The sequence below is a fragment of the Panthera tigris genome, chromosome C1 (assembly GCF_018350195.1).
Source record: "Panthera tigris isolate Pti1 chromosome C1, P.tigris_Pti1_mat1.1, whole genome shotgun sequence".
NCBI classification, from domain to species: domain Eukaryota; kingdom Metazoa; phylum Chordata; class Mammalia; order Carnivora; family Felidae; genus Panthera; species Panthera tigris.
The window spans coordinates 15,960,519-15,981,746 of record NC_056667.1 but is presented as its reverse complement, the minus strand read 5'-3'; the positions used below and the strand labels follow the sequence as shown (position 1 = coordinate 15,981,746).

Sequence of the window (21,228 nt, the reverse complement as noted above, 5' to 3'; positions counted from 1 at the left end):
CAGGAGGAGGTGTTTGCCCATGGGTTGGAGGGGAAGGGGCATTGGGCCATGGCAGAGAGTAAGGTGTGGGCAACGTAGACCTTATACTACGCTTCGTGGCGCTGCAGACGTGAAGGTGACCAAATGGCAACCAGTCGAGGAGGGAGCTGCCAGCCTAGGAAGGGAGATTGCATATAGACTCTGTGGGGGCAGGTGGTACGTCCAAAGCGAGTCAAGTTCAGGAAGCAGCTGGAATTAATAGGTGATGACATTTTTGACCATTCGCTCATCCGTTCATTCATTTATTACTTCAGGTAGGTATCGAACATGGGGTGCTGAGAAGGTAGAGGTGAATTCATCACAGTCCCTGCCTCCATTCCAATGGAGGTACAGATGATCACAGCGTGAGCCCAGAAGCACCCAGAACCCAGCCTGGGTGGGGACAGAGGTGACCGTAAAGGGCAAGAGTGAGGAAAAAGTCTCCCAGAGGAGATTTTCTTTGTCTTTTTAATTTTAATTTAATCTTATTGAGATTTTCTTTTTAGGCATCTCTATTGAGGTATAAGTTATATACAGTAAAATGCACCCATTTTAAGGGTACCATTCAATAATGATAAGATGTATATACCCAGGGAACAGTCACTCCAAAAGTTTCCCTTGTGTCCCTTCCCAGTCAGCCTACCCCATCCCCGGTCCCAGGCAACTAGTGACATTTCTGTAACTGTAGATTAGAATCTCCCCCCCTAGAGTTTCCTATAAATGAGGTCACACGGTATGTAGACTTTTGTGTCTGGCCTCTTTCGCTCACTGTACTGTGACTGAGTTTCATCCGTGTGGCTGTGAATATCAGTTATTTGTTCCTTTTTCTCATTGATCAGTTGGAGGAGGTGATGTTTACGCGAATTTTGGAGGATGACTTAGCCAGATAAACAAAGCAAGGAAGGGCATTCCAGCAGAGGGACTAGCGTGAGAAAAGGCCAAGAGCTCCAGGACACGGGCTGGGTAAAGTTGGGCGGTGTAGGGAGGGAGAGAGACTGACCGTCTCTTTGTTTTTCTTCTCCTCCTTGGGCCTCTCTCCTGCTGCCATCACCTTGTCTAGCCAGTGAAGGCTGGGTTTTGTTTTCAAAAGCGAGACCATTTCCTTCTGGCTGGGCTGGGCTCTCCAGAGAGGGCTGAGGCCAGGCAGGGCCTGAGACTCTCAGGCCAGGCCATCTGGGGCTGGACGTGCATTACAGGGCCACAGCAAATCCATGCACACTTGTGTTTAGGGGCTCTGGGGTTTCCTTGGTCTCCTCCGGGTTTGTTTTTTCTCTACGGTAGCTGATAAAACTCCTTTGGCAACATTTCCATCTTGTCTAAGAGGAAAGAGGCATTCACTGCCCGTAGCCCGCCCTGAGAAAGGCAGGTGTTGTGGCCACTGGGGCCCTGCTATTCTGGCCTGCAAGGTGCAGGGTCTCAGCAGGCCCTCTGTGGAATGGGAGCTCGGGGTAGAACTTGTGCTGGGCTCAGCATCAGCCTGAGGTCATACAGAGTTGACACCACGCCTGTCCTGCCCCCATTCAGCCCAGCTGTTGGGTCCACCCCATCGGCTGTGTGCACAGATGAGCTTGTCCGTGTGGCCACAGATGCCAGAGCCAGCTCTCCAACATGGCTGGAATGTGTTCCCCGTGGCTTGGAGCTTTGGAAGCCAGGCGGAGGCAGAAAGAAGTGGTTGAGATCGTGTGCGAGGGAGCGGCTATCACAGACGGCAGCTTCGGTGGACTCACCTGTGATTACTGCCTCTGTCCCCCACCCATGCTTCCTCCTGCCTCTGTCCCCCTCTTTGCTGCTCCAGGTCACCCTTTACCTGTCTGTGTCCCCCTGTCTACTGCTGCGTATTCCGGATGACCCTTGCCTTCTCCAAAGGAAGAGAGGAGTCAGTCATCAGTTATCAAAGTGATTTTAACTTTATCATCTGTTTGAGGATTCATTCAGACTCAGTGAATGCGCAGGGTTGGGCGCCGAGGCCTCCGGGGGCAAATGGAGCTTTCTTTGGCAAAACTGAGTCAAAAATAGTGGTTCAGCCCCAGCCTGACTCTCACAGCCAAACCACATCTGACTTAACCACTACAGGGCTTTGGGGTAGGACTCTGGGTCCCCCTTGAAGTGAGGGGAGGGATCCTTTGCATGGTGGAGGCTGGAGAATGTGACGGTCGGCTGTGTGATCTCCCACAGGTGACTCATGGGCTGCGGGCGTATGATGGCTTATCTCTGCCCGAGGACGCAGAGACAGTCACGGTGGGCCGGGCCGGCAGGAGCTACTCAGACATCTCTGATGACGAAGACTTGCTGGCTGACGATGCCTCTGGAGGTGAGCAGAGGGTTCTGGTGGTGCGGAGTGGAGGAGGTCAGGGGTGGAGCCAGGGTTCTCCCCCCACCCCCATCCCCTTAAAGAGGCCCCAGGAAGCTTGCCCAAGGGGGTGCCTCAAGAGATGGGATGAGAGCTGTGTGCATCCTACGCCCTGGTCCCAGTGACCCCAAGATCCTCCACTTAGAACCTGTGTGACCCTGGTGGCTCACAGGGCCGGTGGCTGCTCCTCTGCCACTGCTGTGTCCTCGTAGCACAGGATGATCGGGACTCGCAGGGAGGCGGGAGACGAGGCACAGTAGAGGACAGTTCCCGCCTCCCCTTACCGCACCTCCTCCTGGCCCCGTGGCGAAGGCCAGTGTGACGGGGCCCCTTCCATCCCAGCACGGACAGACCGTCAAGGCCCCGCACCGTGCAGCCTTGACCCACACCCTCTCTGATGGAGGCTTCCATGCTGACTTTCACAAGCCGGCATCCCTGGGCAGTGGGGAGGACGCAACAGCTCTGTGCTTCCATGCCCTTCCGCACGGCATGCGAGGTGCCCCAAACGGTGCCAAGAACTTGTTGCTGCATAAGTCTCTCTTCTGCTTGCAGATGGCCTGGGTAGTGGGGAACCAGGCAGCGGGGACTTTCAGATGGGTAAGTTGCTGAGGGCCCCCATCCTGCCCCCTGGGCAAGGTCTTCCCCGCCGCAGGGGTCCCATCTCTGGGGCTGAGGGCCTCGAGGGCTTCGTGGGCCTGCCGTGCAGGTGGTTTTATACTTGCTGAGCAACAGTCGTGTGGACTGGTTGGCAGGTCCCTGCAAGGTTGGGGACAGCCAAGCTCTGTGGTCGTCTGCGCCACAGGGACAGGGCTGAGCGCAGCAGGCAGGAAGCGCCCACGTGTAACAGGTACCCAGAATAGCAAAATTCCCGTCTCCCAGCACAGCTCAGCTGTGGGGTCCCTTCCTAGATCCCTTCTTGGGGGTGTTGAGCTGGGGACCCCAGGCAGGGGTGGGCAGATGGAGGCACTCTGTGGCATAGGACATGTGGGCAGGCCGACGGAGCTGGCAGAGGGTGGAAGTATAGCCTCACCTTGGACCTGGGAGGGACCCTGCCTTCAGGTTGGGTCACCTCTGGGAAGCCAAGGGTTCCTGGGTTGGGGAAGAGGGCTGGGCTTTGTGGACAGAAAGAACCAGGCCTCCAACAGCTGCTCCTTTCATTAGCACTTGGTGCACAGTGGAGCCGGGGCCAGGCCAGCACTGGGACTCAGTCCCTGCCTCCTCCCAGCCCAGGATTCTGGGTAGAGAAGGAACTACCCAGTGACAAGTCCCCGAAGCTCCATATGGTTCCTGCTGCCTTCTCTGGAAGCCAGCGCTAAGCACTCAGGGCCAAGGATGGAGCTCGGCTCAGGCGGACCACTGGGTGGCCTCACTGCATCCAGGGCCGCCTACGGTGACGCGCCTGTACTTCTGCAGGGGTGGGGGTCGCCTCCCTGTGTGACTGGTGCGTCAGGAGCATCCAAATGCGAGGGGGTCGTGTCCTACCTGCCAACGTGCAGACAGGAGGGTTGGCCCCTAGGTGTCCTGGTCCTGACTGTGACCTCCCAGCACCCGGGACTCAGAGGCTGCCTGAAGCTTTTCCACATGTAGGTCTTTCCAGAGCTGCAGGATGCCTGGGAGCTGGGCGGGGCCTGTGCACACATCCCACACCCTAGAATGGACTGTGCTGATGCATCGCTGGGAGCTGCCTCTTGCTAAGCCAGGCCTGTCTGCTGAGGCCCTGGTCCGGTCCTTACTGTCCATTTGGAAACATCCACGGCCCCTCCCCTGTCCACCGAGGCAGCTCTGCCCTCTCTGAGGGGTTCTTGCCAGCCCGCCTCCCCTGTGAGATGCACCTGTGAGGACGGGGGGGTCAGAGGTAGGGGAAGGGGTAGGGATGGGAGAGCAGCAGCTGGGAAGGGCCCGTGCTTGCGAGTGGGGCCTCTCCGTGGGAAGACACAGGGCCTTAGACCCTCCAGGCCCAGCCCTGGCGCTGGCCTGCTGCCCTTGGGGCAGGTCCAGGCAGCTGGGCTGAGTCTAAGCCCTGGAGACAGCAAGTGAGTTTCCCAGCCTCTCCATGTGCCCACTTTGGCCTTGCCCAAGGGTAGTGCCTTCCCTGCGCTGGGAAGCAAGGGCCATCCTGACCGAGATGGGGCCACACCTGGCTATGCCCCTTGCCTGGGCTCTTGCCCAGCCCCACACCCTGGATCCCAGCCTCTGAGATAGTACCCCCCCCGCCACTTCCCTCACGTAAGGCTGTGGCTGCTGCAGGCTCGCCCCAGCCCTGCCCCATCACCCCCCTTTTGTGTGCCGGTACCCTCACCCGAAAGACAAGCCCCTGGCTCTGACTCCTCCCTGCGACCCCTGCCCACCTCCCCTCTCCCAGTTTTTTCCATCTTCTGACCCGTCTCTCTGTTTCCACTCTTGTCTGGCCTATCTCCTCGTCTCCTGCTCCCCTCCTCCCCTGCCTTGGGCTATCTCTCTCCTCTTTGTATCTCTCTCATCTGTGCATCATCCTGTCTCATTCTGTATCTCTCTCTCTCTCTTTCCCTCTCTCCGTTCTGCCTCTGTTTCACCCTTGCTCTCGTTCTTCCTCTGCTTCCTCTCTGCTTCTCTGTCATTTTCTTCCTCTGTCTCTTTCTGTCTCTTCATGTCTCCGTCTCTCCCTTTGGTTCCCTCCACCTCCCTTGCAGTCTCTGTCCCTCCTGGCCCCTCTCACTGTGGCTCTGCTCTGCAGGCCCCGGCCAGGCCACCCTCCTGTGGCTGGTGAGGAATCTCCTCCCAGTAAGTGAGGCCAGACAGCCTGGGGGGAGGCTCCCTCTGCCCCCCCTCCCCCCCCCATTCCCTCTCCCGGCTCTCACTGCGCTGTCCTTCCTCCCTCTCCTCTTCCTCCTTAGCTTGCACTTTGTCATACGTGAGGCTCAGAGGCAACTTTCTTTTTGGGAGTGGGGACCTGGTCGGCCCCCGCCCAGGACACAGCCAGCCCCATCTGGGCTTCCAGGCCTAAACACGATGGGCGGGGACCCTGGGATTCTCCACCTCCCTCCCCACCAGGCACTGCTTGGGCTGGGACGGGTACAGCAACCCCTCAGGGAGCAAGGCCCTAGAGGCTGGAGGTGACGGGTACCCGCCTCAGGACTGGCTGATGCTGGGCCCACCCAAGGGACCCAGGGCTCCTGGGCGTGGGGTTCAGGGGCCTGGGTGTATGGCGGACGAGTTCCATTGAGCAGGGAGTTGGTGAGGTAGTCTGCCGCGGGGCTGGCGTGGCCAGGTGTGCGTTCCTCACCCCCACCTGGGTGCAGGCACTTCCTGGCCCCCTGCCCCTCCAGCCTGTGGCTCCAAGCGGGCTGTCTGGATGAGGTCAGAATGAGGGCCAGGAGGGAGAGTGCTGGCCGGGGCAGGCACCCAGAGCACACCCATCCCCAGGCAGCTTCACTCACTTACGGTACCTTCGGTTCTGGGGGCTGTTCCTAGAACAGAGCGGGCTTTACCTTCTGCCCCAACCCTCAGGCTCTGGCCACAGGGAGGCAGTTCAGGGTGGAAGAGGGAGGGTGCTCGCCCTGACCCACCCCTGGTCTTGGAGAAGGCGGGGGTGGGGTCAGGCAGGAGGGTCCGAGCCCTTCCCAGGGCCTAGGAGAAAGGGGCTTTGTGGCATCCCGGCCCCCTCCCCCAGGAACGGGCACATTCCTGGGCAGAGGCCCGGCCTCCTCGCCCGCGCTGGGCCATGGGGCTGAGGCCAGGGGCTGGGCTGGGGGACTCTCAATGGGCCTCTGTGCCTGCTCACAAGGGGCCTCTGTGGCTGAGCCCTCGGCCTCCACGCTCGGGCCCACAGAGCCCCACCCACCCGGCACCCAGGAGCCCAGCCCAGCACAGGGCAGCGCTGCCTTCACAAGCACCCTCTCTCGGTGTAGGAGCCCACTCCTGCCCCTTGCTCAACACCCCACCCCGACCCCGCAGGGCTTGCTTAGCCCAAGCCACAGAGGGAGAACATTCTTGCTGGGGGGTGGGGGTCGTGCACCCACGTGCACCCAAGAGAGTGAAGTGGGAGGAGGACAGGCCTTGTAGTCTTGCACGAGGTCACAGGGCTGTGAATGGCAATTTTACTCCAGAAGCTAAGCTTTTAACCACTAAGCCACACTGCCTCTCATATAGTAATGGCTCGTGTTTTATTACACACCTACTATGTGCCAAGCTCTGTTCTAAAGCACTTACATATTTAACTCATTTGTGACTCATTATCTTGGCACTTATAATTACCACCTAAGTTCATGAACGTTATTAAGATTTAATGCGTCAAAAATCTCGTACAGGGTTCAAATCTTGGCTCAGTCGGTTAAGCGTCCGACTTTGGCTCAGGTCATGATCTCACGGTCCGTGGGTTCAAGCCCCATGTCGGGCTCTGTGCTGACAGCTCAGAGCCTGGAGCCTGCTCTGGATTCTGTGTCTCGCTCTGTCTCTGCCCCTCCCTGGCTTGCACTCTGTCTCTCTCTCTCTCTCTCTCTCTCTCTCTCTCAAAATTAAACACTAAAAAAATAATGATAACAGGGGCGCCTGGGTGGCTCAATCTGTTAAGCGTCTGACTTCGGCTCAGGTCATGATCTCGCGGCTTGTGAGTTTGAGCCCCGCGTCGGGCTCTGTGCTGACAGCCCGGAGCCTGGAGCCCAACTTCAGATACTGTCTCTCGCTCTATCTCTCCCCTGCTCACGCTCTGTCTCTCTCAAAAATAAACATTAAAAAAATTTTTTTTTTTAAATCTTGTATATAATGCTCAGGAAACTGTGTGTGCACGTGTGTGTGTTTGTGCATGTACACACTAGTCTGTTTGTATCATAAGCATATGATGTGGATTGATTCAGCCATCATTGGTTCCATATCTACCACATGCCAAGCTTTGTTCTAAGTAGTGTGTGTGTGTGTGTGTGTGTGTGTGACTCATTTGCAGCTTGCATTAACTTGTACAACTTCCATATGAACTCACGAACGTGGGATTTAATACATATAAAACATCTTTGTACGGTAGGTGCTTAAGAAACAGTTGTATGTGTATGCTCACACCAATCTGATATGTGTTTATTGTCTGTCATTTAATAGGCACCTGCTATGTGCCAGACTCTGTTCTAAACACTTATACATATTTAAACTTATTTGTAACTCATTAACTTGGCGTTTATAATTAATACCTAAGTTCATGAATGTTCTAAAATTTAATACATTAAAAATCTCGTACAGGGTGCCGGGGTGGCTCAGTCGGTTAAGCATCTGACTCTTTTTTTTTTTTTTTTTTTTTTAAGCATGTGACTCTTGATTTTGGCTCAGGTCATGATCTCGTGGTTTGTAGGATCAAGCCCCGCGTCAGGCTCTGCGCTGAGAGCATGGAGCCTGCTTGGGATTCTCTGTCTCCCTCTCTCCCTGCCCCTCCCCTGCTCACACTCTCTCTCTCTCTTTCTCAAAATAAATATTTTTTTAAAAATCTTGTACATAATAGGTGCTCAAGAAACAGTTTCTTTGTGTACGTGTAGCACACTAGTCTATGTGTACCATAGGCATATGATATGAATTGAACTCGTGTTCATATGAACTCATGAACATTATGAGATTTAATGTGAATAAAATGTCTTGTATATAGTGGGTTCTTAAGAACAGTTGTGTGTGTATGCTCACATCAATCTGCTATCCATCCCTCGTTTATTAGGCACCCACTGTGGGCCAAGCACTAACTCTGGGGATACAGAGGTGAATGAGATGCAGGTTGCCCTCTCATCAGGTTTATTCTAGGGGATAGCGGAAGCGACCACAGCTTCTGATTCTCCGGCACTTGCCCTGTGCCAGGTGTCGCAACACTGTGCATGGGGAGATGTGCGTGTAAGCACGATGTCATTTATTCCCTACAGCCACCCGGGGTGGTAAATGTAATTAGCATCCTCATTCGACCGAGGAGGAAACAGAAGCTCAGAGAGGTGAGGTCAGTGCCTGTGGTGTGGCTGACCTCAGAACCCCTGGTTGTCACATGATACTCTACAGTCCGTGCGTGACCAGGCAGGATCCACGCGATGCAGGAGGGAAGGTGTTCTGATGGAGGAAGCACAGGGGAGGGGGGCGGTGGTCCTGAGCAGGGGTCTCTAACCCAGCCGGGGTTGGAGGGTGGAGGCCAGTTCAAGTGCTCTTCTTGGAGGAGGTGATGGCTGAGCTGAGAGCCCTGAGGGATGACTAGAACCAGCCAGGGAGGAGTGGGAGGCATGTCTCGGTCCCTTGTGGGTGACCCCTGTGCCAGGCCAGCCTCCTCTGGAAGCCAGTTCTTCTTGTCCAGCCTTCCTCTGTGCCGCCGGGGGTCTCTTCTGCACCATCACTTAGTTTCTGCGTCAGGCTACTTTCCCGTTGGTTGAGGCCCCTCACTTATGGGTGGGGCCTCGGCTTTGACCCTGGGCAGGCCTGCCACAGCCACTGTGACCAGTGCTCGTATGGGCAGTGCTGGGCATGGCTGTGGGCCCACGGGCGCGGGCTGGGCCAGAGGCCGCTGGAGACCATCCCCAAATCTCCACCCCCTGGCCCAGCGACCCGGGGCCACCATATGCCAGGCCGGACCCCTCCTGGTGACGACAGCCCGCTCCTCTCTGCAGTTTATTTCCGGGCCCTGGTAAACTTCACTCGCTCCATCCGCTACAGCCCTCAGCTGGAGGATGCGGGCTCCGAGGAGTTCCGGGAAGTGTCCGAGGCTGTGGTCGACACGGTGAGGTGAAGGGGCTTGGGCGCTCCCCGAGGGTGGGGGGCGGGACAGGATGGGGTGAACGTATCTGGAGGCTGACGGTGCCGTGTCACTCTGCAGCTTGAGTCGGAGTACTTGAAGATTCCCGGAGACCAGGTTGTCAGTGTGGTGTTCATCAAGTGAGAAGGGTCCCCTGGGGGGCCGGTCAGGAAAGCGGGGGGCGGGGGGGTGGCCTGGAGGGAGGTGACAAGGAGGGGAAGTGAGAGAGGCCTAATGAGGTGGATCTCGGTTGGTGGAAAGTCAGGAATTTGGGGAGACGCTTAAATTGCCCCGCTTGGGTTCCAGGCTGTCCGGGAACAGGCACAGAGTCAGGAGATCGGGCCTGAGCCTCAGGCAGGGGGCGGAGGGAGGAGCCGAGGCTGCAGGTGTCTTTCTCATCCTGCTCCCCTGCCTCATCCCCATCCCTAGGGAGCTGGACGGCTGGGTCTTCGTGGAGCTGGACGTGGGCTCCGAAGGGAACGCAGACGGGGCTCAGATTCAGGAAGTGCTTCATACCGTCATTTCCAGCGGCTCTGTTGCCTCCTACATCACCTCTCCCCAGGGATTCCAGTTCCGGCGCCTGGGCACAGGTAAGCCCATCCTGGGACCCAGAGCGCTTCTTCGTTCCTCCCAGTGTCCCCTCCGTGGGCTCTTCTGGCTTGGGGCCTGTATACCACTAGGGACAGGGAGCTCACTACCTGAGTCCACCCCATCAGTCTCTGTGCAGTCCTGGCTTGGGTTGAGTATAACCTGTTTGTCCTCTAGCGTGTACCAAATTATGTTTTTTAATTAAAAAAAAATATGTTTTAAGTTTATTTATTTATTTTGAGAGAGAGAGAGCGAGAGCACAGGCAGGTGAGGGGCAGAGAGAGAGAGGGAGAGAGAGAATCCCAAGCAGGCTCCGTGCTGTCAGCGCAGAGCCTGATGGCACAGGGCTCAATCTCACAAACCGTGAGGTCATGACCTGAGCCGAGATCAAGAGTCGGGTGCTTAACCAACTGTGCCACCCAGGCGCCGCTAACACGTACCCGGTTAGATTTAATCTCCGCTCACTCTCTCTGTCTCTAGACCTCTGTACACTGACAATAGGTAATGATTCCTTTCTGCATATAGAACTTTCAGATCCAAACGCGTTTGCATTTAATAATAACCAACAAATGTTTACCGAGAGCTGGCTATGTGCTGGGCGCTCAGTAAAGCCCTTGTATCCAGCCTCCGTCCAGCCTTCATAATTCCTGGGAAGTAGATATTCCTCTTATTTTAGACGTGAGGGGGCTGAGGCCCAGGAAGGACAAGTGGCTTGTCCCAATTCACATAGACATTGGTGGAAAAGCCAGAACTTCCACAAAGCCCCATGTCTGTGCCAGTCTTGCCAGAACCCATGATGACATGAGATGAGCACAGCACCTGAGGCTCAGCGAGAACAAGAGAATGGCCCCCGGTCACACAGCTATCGGATGCAAAGGCCTGGCCTTTGAGCTCTCGGTCAGCTCAGGTTTCTTTGCACGGCACCCTCCCGCCCCCAGGCTCCTACTTTGACTCCCTGAGTCTTGGCTTCTCCAAGCCAGGCAGGCCCCATTCATTCCCCCACAGGCTCCATTTCTCAGAGCCGTCACCATCCCTGAGTCAGGAGACCCAGAGCTGAACAAGCGCTTTCCCTGTCATGGCGTAGCCAGATCAGAAGAAGACAGTGTAGCCATCACCTCTGTCATTCGGCACATAAATCCCCAAAGAACGCACCCAGAGATCAAGTTTGCTCTTCCCCGGGCCCAGACCGGAAGATGGCTGGGGGCCCAGCCCTGTCCTCCCCACTTTTCAGTGGGCCTTCCTGGTTAGGGATGGTGGGATGGGCCTGGCTCGGCCCTGCAGCCCACGGCTCCCAGGTCCCAGACAGGACGATGCTGATCACACCTTCCTTTCCAGCACAGACACCCCCGCCCCCTCCGGCCGCCGTGGCGGCCGCAGTGACACCAGGTGAGAGTGTAAGCCAGACCTGGGCCCGGCCAGGTACCTGGAGAAGTTCATGGACGGAGGGAAAGGAAGGATGAGGGCGAGATGGCTGGGCGTGGCCCACAAGCCGCCCTCTCTCCCCTTCCCCTCCGTCCTTACTGGGCCAGGCTGTGGCCTGCACGTGTGTGATGTGGTGGTTGCATGCGTGTGGCTTGCTGACCGTGTGTGGGGTTTATGGAAGGGATGGCTGAGGCCACCGCCACCTGTCCCCTGTCCCACGTGTGCCGTGACGTGTCCACCGTGTGCCCTCTGCCTCACTCGAGTCTGCCGGACACAGGGCGCTGAAGCCCCCTGCCAGCCACGCGGTGCCTGTGCTGCCCACGACACCTCCCGCCCCCCTTCCCACCCTGCCCCTCTGACGCCCTCCAACCCCCACAGTGCCCCAGTTCTCAAGAGTCTGCACCGAGGCCGAGTTCGCCTGCCACAGCCACAACGAGTGTGTGGCTCTGGAGTATCGCTGTGACCGGAGGCCCGACTGCAGGGACATGTCTGACGAGCTCAATTGCGGTGAGGGGCCGGCCGGGGCCACAAGTGGCCTGAGACACCGGGCAGGGCCGGGGTACCCCTGGGCCTCTGTGTCAACCGTGAGGGTTTGGTGCGGGAGGGGGCTCTGAGGGAGGTGGGCGGGAGGACAGGGTGGGGGCACCGTGTGTGGCAGGGAGGTACAGGGAGGGCCTGGGCAGTGTGGGGGCCGGGGCCGAGGACTGTGCCAACACCAGGAGGGCTCTGTCCACAGAGGAGGCGGTCCCAGAGGTCAGCTCCGTGTCCCCCACTCTGGTGGAGACCCCACCGCCGGTGCCCTGGCTGGAGGCAACCACCATTCAGCAGCTGCCGGGCACCCCCGCTCCGCAGCCTCTGCTCCCCGGGATAGCCAGGCCTGTGCCCTGCGGGCCCCACGAGGCCATGTGCCACGACGGGCAGTGCGTCCCCAAGGACTACATCTGCGACGGGCAGGAGGACTGCAAGAACGGCAGCGATGAGCTGAACTGCGGTGAGGACCCAGGGTGTGGGAGTCGGGGGGCTGGCGGGGGGGCAGGGCCGCTGGCTGAACCCGGCTTGGTCCCCCAGGTCCCCCCCCGCCATGCGAGCCCAATGAGTTCGCCTGTGGGAACGGGCACTGCGCCCTGAAGCTGTGGCACTGTGACGGCGACTTTGACTGTGAGGACCGCACCGATGAGGCCAACTGTCGTGAGTGTCCTGGGGTCCATCCGGGCCCTATTCCCCCTGCTCTCTCTGGCTGAGTGTGAAGGCCCTGGGGACAGACTGGAGGGTTTTTCTCTCTCTGATCCCAGCAGTGAGGGGTCTCGGCTCTGAGCTGAACTTGGTAGGGAATCACTGTGGCCAGACTGCCTGTGGCTGATGGCTCCTTGTTTCTTTTCTTTAGTTCAGTACCATTAATCTTCTCTTGGTTATTTATGCTTGGGTATAGGTCAGACAAGTGGCTGAGAGGGCTTCATACCCCAATGTCCCCTGATGATCGGACTCTTGGCAGGTGAGGGAGTCAAAGCCTTTCCCGGACAAGTATAGGGGTTCTTCACATAGAGCTAGTTCTGAGTTTTTTGGACATCCATCTGCCCAGCTCTCTGTCATCTCCCCATTCAGCCATCCATCCATCGTTCATTGGTCCATCCATCCATTCCCCCAACTGTCTGTCCCATCGGCTGTCTGTTCTCATAGCTCTTCATCCACCTGTCCGCCCATCGACCCAACATCCTTCCTTTCTCTTATCCATCCGTCCAACCAACTGTCGGACACCCAACTATCCACCCAGCTGACGTCCATCCACCTAGTCAATGTTAAGGACATTATAACAGCTGATGGGTGAGGCTGGAGAGACAAGCAGCCTATCGGGTAGCATCTGAGCGTCCTGTCCTGCTGGAGATTGTTAGTCTGAGATTGACGATAATCTTCAAACCATTTCTCTGTGATCCCGGATCACATGTGGACATTCCTACGGTCCTGTCCACTGGTAGCTCCTCGCCTTCCCCTCTACCTTCCCTGCCCCACAGTCCGCGCTGGAAAGAAGCGGCAGCAGGCCACTTGTTAGGATGTCCTTCCTGTGGCTCGAAGCTTGTCTGACGAGACAGCCCCTTGGGAAAGAGAAGTAATTGAGGGCTTTAGTTGAAAAGCACTTCTCACCTGGGGAAAAGTCCCAGGAGACCCAAGTCCTGATTGTCAGAGCCCCGAACAGAGAACGTGAAAGCTAAGTGGCCTTGGGGGCTCAGAGAGCGTTGGGACAGAAACCCCAAGGTGGTCGGTAGATAGCTGCCTCCTGGCCTTCTCTCACTTCCTTCTCTGCAGATGTGTGGCCTCCTCTCCTACGCCACTCTGCCTTCTCTGTCCCCGTCCGTGTGTCTATCTTAAGGTCAGTCTCCCTGAGGAAGAGTGTCAGTCCCCCCCTACTACAGATGCCTCGGGCCCAGTCCTGGTGCCAGGCCGACTTCAGGCCTCTGGCCAGTCCACAGGTGGCCGCCTCAGGTCAGGGGCCACCCAGGGCCAATCAGAGGGGACAGAGCAGTGAGGTTCGGGCTGTGGCAGGGTCCCTTGCCAGGCCTTTCTGATAGAACTGCACCAGGTCTCACCTGGTGTCTGGGGATCCGGCCACTTTGCCTGTGCCTTTGACAGAGGTCTTGTGCTTGTGAGGGTGGCTGGATGTGGGAGTTGCTGAATGACTCCAACGTGCCAGGTATGTCTCTGTTTTGGGGAATGCAGGTGGAGTGAGTGGTGAGGACAGGGAACCGTGATGAGCCATTTGATGGCCGACTAGTGACGGTGGGCAGCGTCAGGGCAGCTGTGTGTCACGAGGATGAGATGAGGGAGTGACCCTGGGGACACCAGGGAAGGTGGGCAGGTAGGGAGTGGGAGTGGTCCCCCCCTGAGGGCGGGGCCTGCTGCCCACACCCCCTGGCTCTGTCCCCTAGCTGCCAAGCGCCCCGAGGATGTGTGCGGGCCCACGCAGTTCCGCTGTGTCTCCACAAACACGTGCATCCCAGCCAGCTTCCACTGTGATGAGGAGAGTGACTGTCCTGACCGCAGTGATGAATTTGGCTGCAGTGAGCAGGGGAAGGGGGGTGGAGCCGTGGGGGGGCGGGGGTTGTTGGTGAACCAACGGCCCCAGCGCCCGCCGTCCACAGTCTCAGCCCTTCTCTCCTCCCCCACTCCTCCTCCCTGTGCCCTTCATTACCCCTCACTCCTGCTCTGGTCTCCCCAGTGCCCCCACAGGTGGTGACCCCTCCCCAGGAGTCCATCCAGGCTTCCCGGGGCCAGACAGTGACCTTCACCTGTGTGGCCATTGGCGTCCCCACCCCCATCATCAACTGGAGGCTTAACTGGGGCCACATCCCCTCTCATCCCAGGTATGCCTCTGAGCCCGGGCAGGCGCTGGAGATGTGGGGGGCGCTGGGCCAGTGGCCCCGGCCTGACCCCACCTCTGTCTCGGGGCCCTCCAGGGTGACAGTGACCAGCGAAGGAGGCCGTGGCACACTGACCATCCGTGATGTGAAGGAGGCAGACCAGGGCGCCTATACCTGTGAGGCCATGAATGCCCGGGGCATGGTGTTCGGCATTCCCGACGGGGTCCTGGAGCTCATTCCAAAGCGAGGTACGGCCAGCGGGCACACGGGCCCTGGGGGTGCTGGTGGGGCCAGGGCTGCTTGCTGGTGACCAGCCGCAGCCCATTCCCATGCCGCCCGGCAGGGCCCTGCCCCGACGGGCACTTCTACCTGGAGCCCAGCGCCTCCTGCCTGCCCTGCTTCTGCTTTGGGGTCACCAGCATTTGCCAGAGCAGCCGCCGCTTCCGAGACCAGATCCGGCTCCGCTTTGACCAGCCCAATGACTTCAAGGGTGCGTTGGCGGGCGCTGTGGTGGGCTTGGGGCGGGAGGCAAGAGGGGCGGATATGGGAGCACAGCACGTGCGGGCAGATGGGGCCGGGTTCACGGAGGGGCGCAGGGTCTCTGAAGAAAGGCTGAGGCCTGTAAGAACAGCACTTGAGGGAAAACAAACGTTTTAGGAAAAGCCACACCCACACTTGACGTCTGCCCGCTCTGGGTTATGAAGAGGATGGGCTCTGGGGCCAGATTCCTTGTTTAAATTCTGATACTCCCTTACGAGCTGTGTGCCCGTGGTCAAGTTGCTGTCTCGTGTCTCAATGTTCTCATCTACGAAACGGGGATAAAATAAGGACTATCTACACCGCGTTGCTGTAAGGACTTAACGGGTTGATACAGACAAGCCATGCTCATCCATGGTCAGTGCCCCATCCATGTGCCCTGGTGTCATCGTCACTATCCTCGTCATCCTCACCCTGAGAGACTGAGAGGTGCCGGTGTCCCCAGAGCCGAAGAACCAGGCTTTGGCATCTTCTTAGCCTGGGGCTGACCTCCAGCTGCCCCAATTACTGTCTGTGTGACTGTTGGCTTCTCTAGGCCTGTTTTCCCAAACATAAAGGCAGGAACGCAGTTGGCCTGTGTTCTCTCTGGCAGAATGGCCCGGGCCCAGAAATCACAAGGACCTGGGTTCAAGTCCCAGCCCTCATTTACCGCCTGACATCAGGCTGCCTCCCATATCATTAATCACAAAGGATTAAATGCAACGAGGGGCTTAGATGCCCACCTAGTAAGCACTCGGTCAGTGCTGTGGCTTGACAGTCATTGGACAGCCACTAGCCCTTGCGTGGTCAGAGCTGTTCTTACTCTCCTAAGATGACGACCCTGAGGTCCTCTGAGAGACGGTGGGACCTCCCTAGGGTTACACACAGCTGTTTAGAGGAGAACCGGAACCCAGGCCTGTCTGACTGGAATCAGAATGGTCAGGGTGGGCAGGGATTCCAGCGTGAGCAGGTTGGCCTGTGCGTGGATGGTGACTAGAGGGCAGGAGCTCTGAAAACATCCCTGGAAGGGAGAGAGGAAAGCAGGCCAGGGGGAAATGTGGTCTGGTCTTGAGGGTTATGTATGGTCATTCTGCAGGTGAGGGTCTGGATTCATCCGTGGGTACAGGGATTTCATTTATGATCGAAGGGAGAAGCTACTTCCAGACAGATGTAGAGTTAGCACAAGGAAGGAATTTCTTTTCTTTTTTTTTAATTTTTTTTTTAACGTTTATTCATTGTCTGATAGAGAGAGAGAGAGACAGAGCATGGGTGGGGGAGGGGCAGAGAGAGAGGGAGACCCAGAATCCGAAGCAGGCTCCAGGCCCCGAGCTGTCAGCACAGAGCCATCGCGGGGCTCGAACTCACGGACCATGAGATCATGACCTGAGCCGAAGTTGGACGCCTGACCGACTGCGTCACCCAGGCGCCCCACAAGGAAGGGATTTCTAAGAGTCAGAACTGTCCAGGGTTGGGAGGGACTGCCTGTGGAGGTAATGAGCCCCCCATCCATTAGAGCTGCTCAATGTGGTAGTCACTAACAACATGTGGCTCTTTAAATTAAAATTAATTAATTCACTTTCTCGGCCACACTCGCCACATTTCAAGTGCCCACAATGTACCATGTTGGAGAATACAAGTGTAGAACATTTCTGTCCTCACAAAAATTTCTCTTGGATAGTTAGTGCTGCACTAGAGGTCTGGAAGGATGCTGTAGAGAGAAATCGCACGTGTGTGTGTGGGGGGGGGGCAGGGGGGCAATTGGACTAGATGACCCATCATAATAGTAACAATAACAACAGCTAATTGTTTTTGAGAACTTCTTTTGTGCCACACTCTGTTTTATAAGCATTTCATATCAATTTGCTCAGTTTCTCTTCCTAATAACCTTATGAAGCAAACCAGTATTATGTCCATTTTACACATAAGGAAACTGAGGCCTTTTTTCAAACTCCTACATCTGGGGAGGGTGGTTGAACCAGGACTTGGCATCTGTTCTTCAGCCCCGGGTAACTCTCTACTGCCCCCTGAGGGCCGTTCCAACGCTGACAGTCCACGGATCTGTCCTCAAAACCAAAGGCTCTGAGAAGTCCTGCTACAAAGAATTCATTCCCTTGACCTTTTTCTGACCCTGTGGTTCCCAGCTGTCATTCTTCAGCATTGACTTTCCCCAGGGCATGCTTTAGGAAGCACTGCTCCAAAACTGTAGGGAAGAGAAAAACATTTTTAACCTGGCGAAAGCGACCGAAGTTCTCTTTAAATCAGCTTTCTCCCAGAACCTTCCCGTCTTTCTGGCTAACTGCCTTTCAGGGTGGGTATCGCTGGCAGGCATGTGCTACAGCCCTCAGCCCTCCCTCTTGCCGCCCGCAGGCGTGAACGTAACAATGCCCGCACAGCCCGGCATGCCGCCCCTCTCCTCCACCCAGCTGCAGATCGACCCCGCTGTGCAGGAGTTCCAGCTGGTCGACCTGTCCCGACGCTTCCTGGTGCATGACTCTTTCTGGGCTCTGCCCGAGCAGTTCCTGGGCAACAAGGTGAGGGACCGGCCTGCTGCTCCGGATGGGGAAAGGGCCAAGCCCCCCTCACAGGCCCACAACCTGCCTGGGCTCCGCTCCCTCTGAAGCCGGTGGGCAGCAGGACAGACTCAGCTCTGGAGACCGAGCATCCCAAAGGCAGAGCCGAGCCCCACCCAGCTCTGCCTCCCTGTGCCCAGCTCTGTGCCAGGCATACGGCGAGCACTAGACACGGAGGGGCGGAGGAAGGGGTGACTGGACACGCAGCAGGCATCAGGCGTGCCCCCTTCCCTGCCCTGACCGGCCCTGTATCGGCCAGGTGGACTCCTACGGTGGCTCCCTGCGCTACAAGGTGCACTACGAGCTGGCCCGAGGCATGCTGGAGCCAGTGCAGCGGCCAGACGTGGTCCTCGTGGGAGCCGGATATCGCCTCCTCTCCCGAGGGCACGTGCCCACCCAGCCTGGCACGCTGAACCAGCGCCAGGTTCAGTTCTCGGAGGTAGGTGGTGCCCGAGCTCTCGGGGCTGGGCGTGAAGGGGCCGCGGGCTGGGCAGGTGCTAATGCGTGATGCCCCCCACGCACCTCTGTTCGTATCTAGGAGCACTGGGTCCATGAGTCTGGCCGGCCAGTGCAGCGGGCCGAGATGTTGCAGGTGCTGCAGAGCCTGGAGGCTGTGCTCATCCAGACAGTGTACAATGCCAAGATGGCCAGCGTGGGACTGAGTGACATTGCCATGGATACCACCGTCAGCCACGCCACCAGCCACGGCCGGGCCCACAGCGTGGAGGAGTGCAGGTGCCTGAGCTGGCAGAGTCCCCAGCCAGGATAGGGGGGAAACGGCAGGGCCCTCACGGTTCCTGTGACCACTCTCTTGGTCCTGTCCCCACAGATGCCCCATTGGCTACTCTGGCTTATCCTGCGAGAGCTGTGATGCCCATTTCACCCGGGTGCCTGGTGGGCCCTACCTGGGCACCTGCTCTGGCTGCAACTGCAACGGGCATGCCAGCTCTTGTGACCCTGTGTATGGCCACTGCCTGGTGAGTGGGGCCAGTTGACACTCGGACGCTGGCTAGGGCCCGGGAGCATAGATAGGTGGGAGGCCCAAGCTGAAGCCTTTTTGGGCCCATAAGCTTAGCATGAGCCTCTAGAATGGCTGTCCTGGCTGCTAGCTAAACTATCGTGACCTCTGGTTGCATTAACAGAGATAAAATGTCCAGATAAGGGAGGCGAAAGTCCTACTCTCTTCCACCCTGCTCAGAGCATTCCTGGAGAGTACTGTGTTAAAGATCATCCTTAGCAGGGCAGCCCTAAGGGGAAGAAGCCTGGAAATCATATGCATTCCTAAGGAATAGTGGAGGGGGCTGGGATTTTGGAGCTGACCGAAGAGAAGGCTCAAGCTACCATCTTCAGATACCTCAGGAGGTCCGCAAGATAGAAGAAACCGATTCCAGAGGGTTGAAATAGCCAGTGGGTGCAGATTAGAAGAGGGAGGTGGATTTAGGTCAGTATAAAGCAGGCGTTTAGAACCTTCTATGGAACAGGCTGCCCGTGTGAAGTGATGAATTCCCCATGAGGATGCATGCTGGATGCTCCAGCACGATGGAGGAGGCTAGGCCAGCCTCAAAGGGCGACCCTCAGAATCCAGGGTGGGGCAGAGGGACTGCTCTGTAGAACCTGAACCACTTCCCCTTCCTCCCAGAATTGCCAGCACAACACAGAGGGGCCACAGTGCGACAAGTGCAAGGCTGGTTTCTTCGGGGACGCCACAAAGGCCACAGCCACTGCCTGCCGACCCTGCCCTTGCCCATACATTGACGCCTCCCGCAGGTCAGACCCAGCTCAGGGTGGGGCAGATATGGTGGGGGGAGTGGGCGGTACAGCAGGCTAGGGGCATATTCTGGGCGGGGAGGTGGGATACCCGGGTTCAAATCCTCACCTCGTCACTGACTTCTTCCATGCCCCTTGACCTCTCTGGGCCTCAGCTTCCTTCCCTATGTTACGGGCCCATCTGTCTTTCTAGTATCGCTATGAGGCTGCAGATCGAGAATAGGTGGACAGGGCACCTAGGTGGCTCAGTCGGTAGAGCATGTGAGTCTTGATCCGAGGGTTGTACGTTCAAGCCCCGTGTTAGGTGTAGAGATGACGTAAAAATAAAAAATTTTTAGAAATCTAGGGGCGCCTGGGTGGCTTCGTCAGCTAAGCGGCTGACTTCCGCTCAGGTCATGATCTCAAGGTTCATGGGTTCAAGCCCCGCATCGGGTTCTGTGCTGACAGCTCGGAGCCTGGAGCCTGCTTTGGGTTCTGTGTCTCCCCCTCTCTCTGCTCCTCCCCTGCTGGTGCTCTGTTTCTCTGTCTCTCAAAAATACATAAACGCTAAAAAAAAAAAAAAAAAAAGAAAAAAAAAAGAAAAAAATTAAACAAACGGGCAGGGAAATGGTGGGCAGGGAGACGACCTCACGTCTCATGGCATACTGTGCCATGTGGGCAGCAATCATTTCTTGGGGTGGGAGTGTCAACCCCAGCCCATTGTTGCAGCCCTGCCCCATGTCCTGCCGCCGGATACCCACAGGTTCTCAGACACCTGCTTCCTGGACACGGATGGCCAAGCCACATGTGATGCGTGTGCCCCAGGCTACACGGGCCGCCGCTGTGAGAGGTGAGGGAGAGCCGACCGGGACCAGGGGGAGCAGGCTGTACGGGGTGGGAACATAGAAGTGCCACTGAGGACCCTCCCTCCCTCCACCAGCTGTGCCCCTGGATATGAGGGCAACCCCATCCAGCCAGGCGGGAAGTGCAGGCCCACCAGTGAGTATCACGGCCATCCCCTGGCACTCCCCCAGGCTGCCCACCAGCCCAAACCCCACGATCCCTGGGGAGGCATCCCACCCTGCCACCTGCCTGGCCAGACTGGGTCCATCCCATTCCCACCCGCCTTGCCAACACCCACTTTGTGCTTCCAGACCAGGAGATCGTGCGCTGTGACGAGCGAGGCAGCGTGGGGAGCTCTGGGGAGGCCTGCCGCTGTAAGGTACGCGTGCCCTCCCCTCCCCCACCCCAGGGGACTCCGGCGGGCACCCAGCTGGGAGGGGGGGTGGCCCCCACAGCCCCTTGGCTGCTGGGAGGTGGCCTAGCCAGAGGCTGATGGGCCTCGCTGACAAGTCTTCCCCTCGTGAGAGGTGGCCTGGCATCGGGAAGGAGCCTTGGCTGGAGAGTCGGGTAACCTGGGTTCAAGTCCCGGATCCTTTGCCAGTCCTTCTTCATGCGACTGTTGTATCTGTGTTTGTTTTTGCATTCTCACACTGACATGACGATAGGGGTATTAGCATCCCCAATTTGCAGATGAGCAAATGGAGGCTCAGAGGAGGGACATTATTTGCATTAAGACCGGGAGAATCGAGTAGCAGTGGAAAGAAGAACTGGACAAACTTTGGAGTTAAGCACTCCTGGTCTTAAGTCCCAGAGGAGATTAGCAAGCTGAGTGACCTTGCGTAAATCATTTCCCGTTTCTGAACCTCCGTTTCCTCGTGTGAAGCATGGAGGTATCACATACTTCTCAAAGTACTTAGAAGGATTAAATGAGATGATGGTTGCACAGGAACTAGCACAGTGCATGAAACACTCCATAAAGAGCAGCAGTGACAGTTTTAACCAAGTTGCTATATTTCAAACCTAAATGTATTTGTGAGCCCCCTAGCACCCAAAAAGAAAAGGGAAAAAAGATTGGTTGCATACGCTCCCATTAATTGAGAATCA

The 21,228-nt window shown here is 57.3% G+C and overlaps 1 protein-coding gene across 4 annotated transcripts in view; it reads left to right on the top strand.

Moving 5' to 3' along the window:
- HSPG2 (heparan sulfate proteoglycan 2) overlaps window positions 1-21,228 on the top strand; it is a 99,806-nt gene that overhangs the window by 31,828 nt on the left and 46,750 nt on the right. For 2 of the 4 annotated variants that reach the window (XM_042994277.1, XM_042994274.1), the window contains exons 2-22: window positions 2,194-2,329; window positions 2,921-2,965; window positions 8,962-9,071; window positions 9,168-9,226; window positions 9,516-9,676; window positions 11,010-11,060; window positions 11,475-11,603; window positions 11,833-12,087; window positions 12,165-12,284; window positions 14,018-14,149; window positions 14,308-14,452; window positions 14,546-14,697; window positions 14,793-14,939; window positions 17,333-17,496; window positions 17,795-17,974; window positions 18,074-18,270; window positions 18,365-18,512; window positions 19,175-19,302; window positions 20,045-20,131; window positions 20,222-20,280; window positions 20,436-20,503. In XM_042994277.1, the coding sequence (XP_042850211.1) occupies window positions 2,194-2,329; window positions 2,921-2,965; window positions 8,962-9,071; window positions 9,168-9,226; window positions 9,516-9,676; window positions 11,010-11,060; window positions 11,475-11,603; window positions 11,833-12,087; window positions 12,165-12,284; window positions 14,018-14,149; window positions 14,308-14,452; window positions 14,546-14,697; window positions 14,793-14,939; window positions 17,333-17,496; window positions 17,795-17,974; window positions 18,074-18,270; window positions 18,365-18,512; window positions 19,175-19,302; window positions 20,045-20,131; window positions 20,222-20,280; window positions 20,436-20,503 (2,673 nt within the window). The remainder of the gene's footprint in view (window positions 1-2,193; window positions 2,330-2,920; window positions 2,966-8,961; window positions 9,072-9,167; window positions 9,227-9,515; window positions 9,677-11,009; window positions 11,061-11,474; window positions 11,604-11,832; window positions 12,088-12,164; window positions 12,285-14,017; window positions 14,150-14,307; window positions 14,453-14,545; window positions 14,698-14,792; window positions 14,940-17,332; window positions 17,497-17,794; window positions 17,975-18,073; window positions 18,271-18,364; window positions 18,513-19,174; window positions 19,303-20,044; window positions 20,132-20,221; window positions 20,281-20,435; window positions 20,504-21,228) is intronic. The other 2 variants (XM_042994276.1, XM_042994275.1) reach the window with 1 other exon arrangement.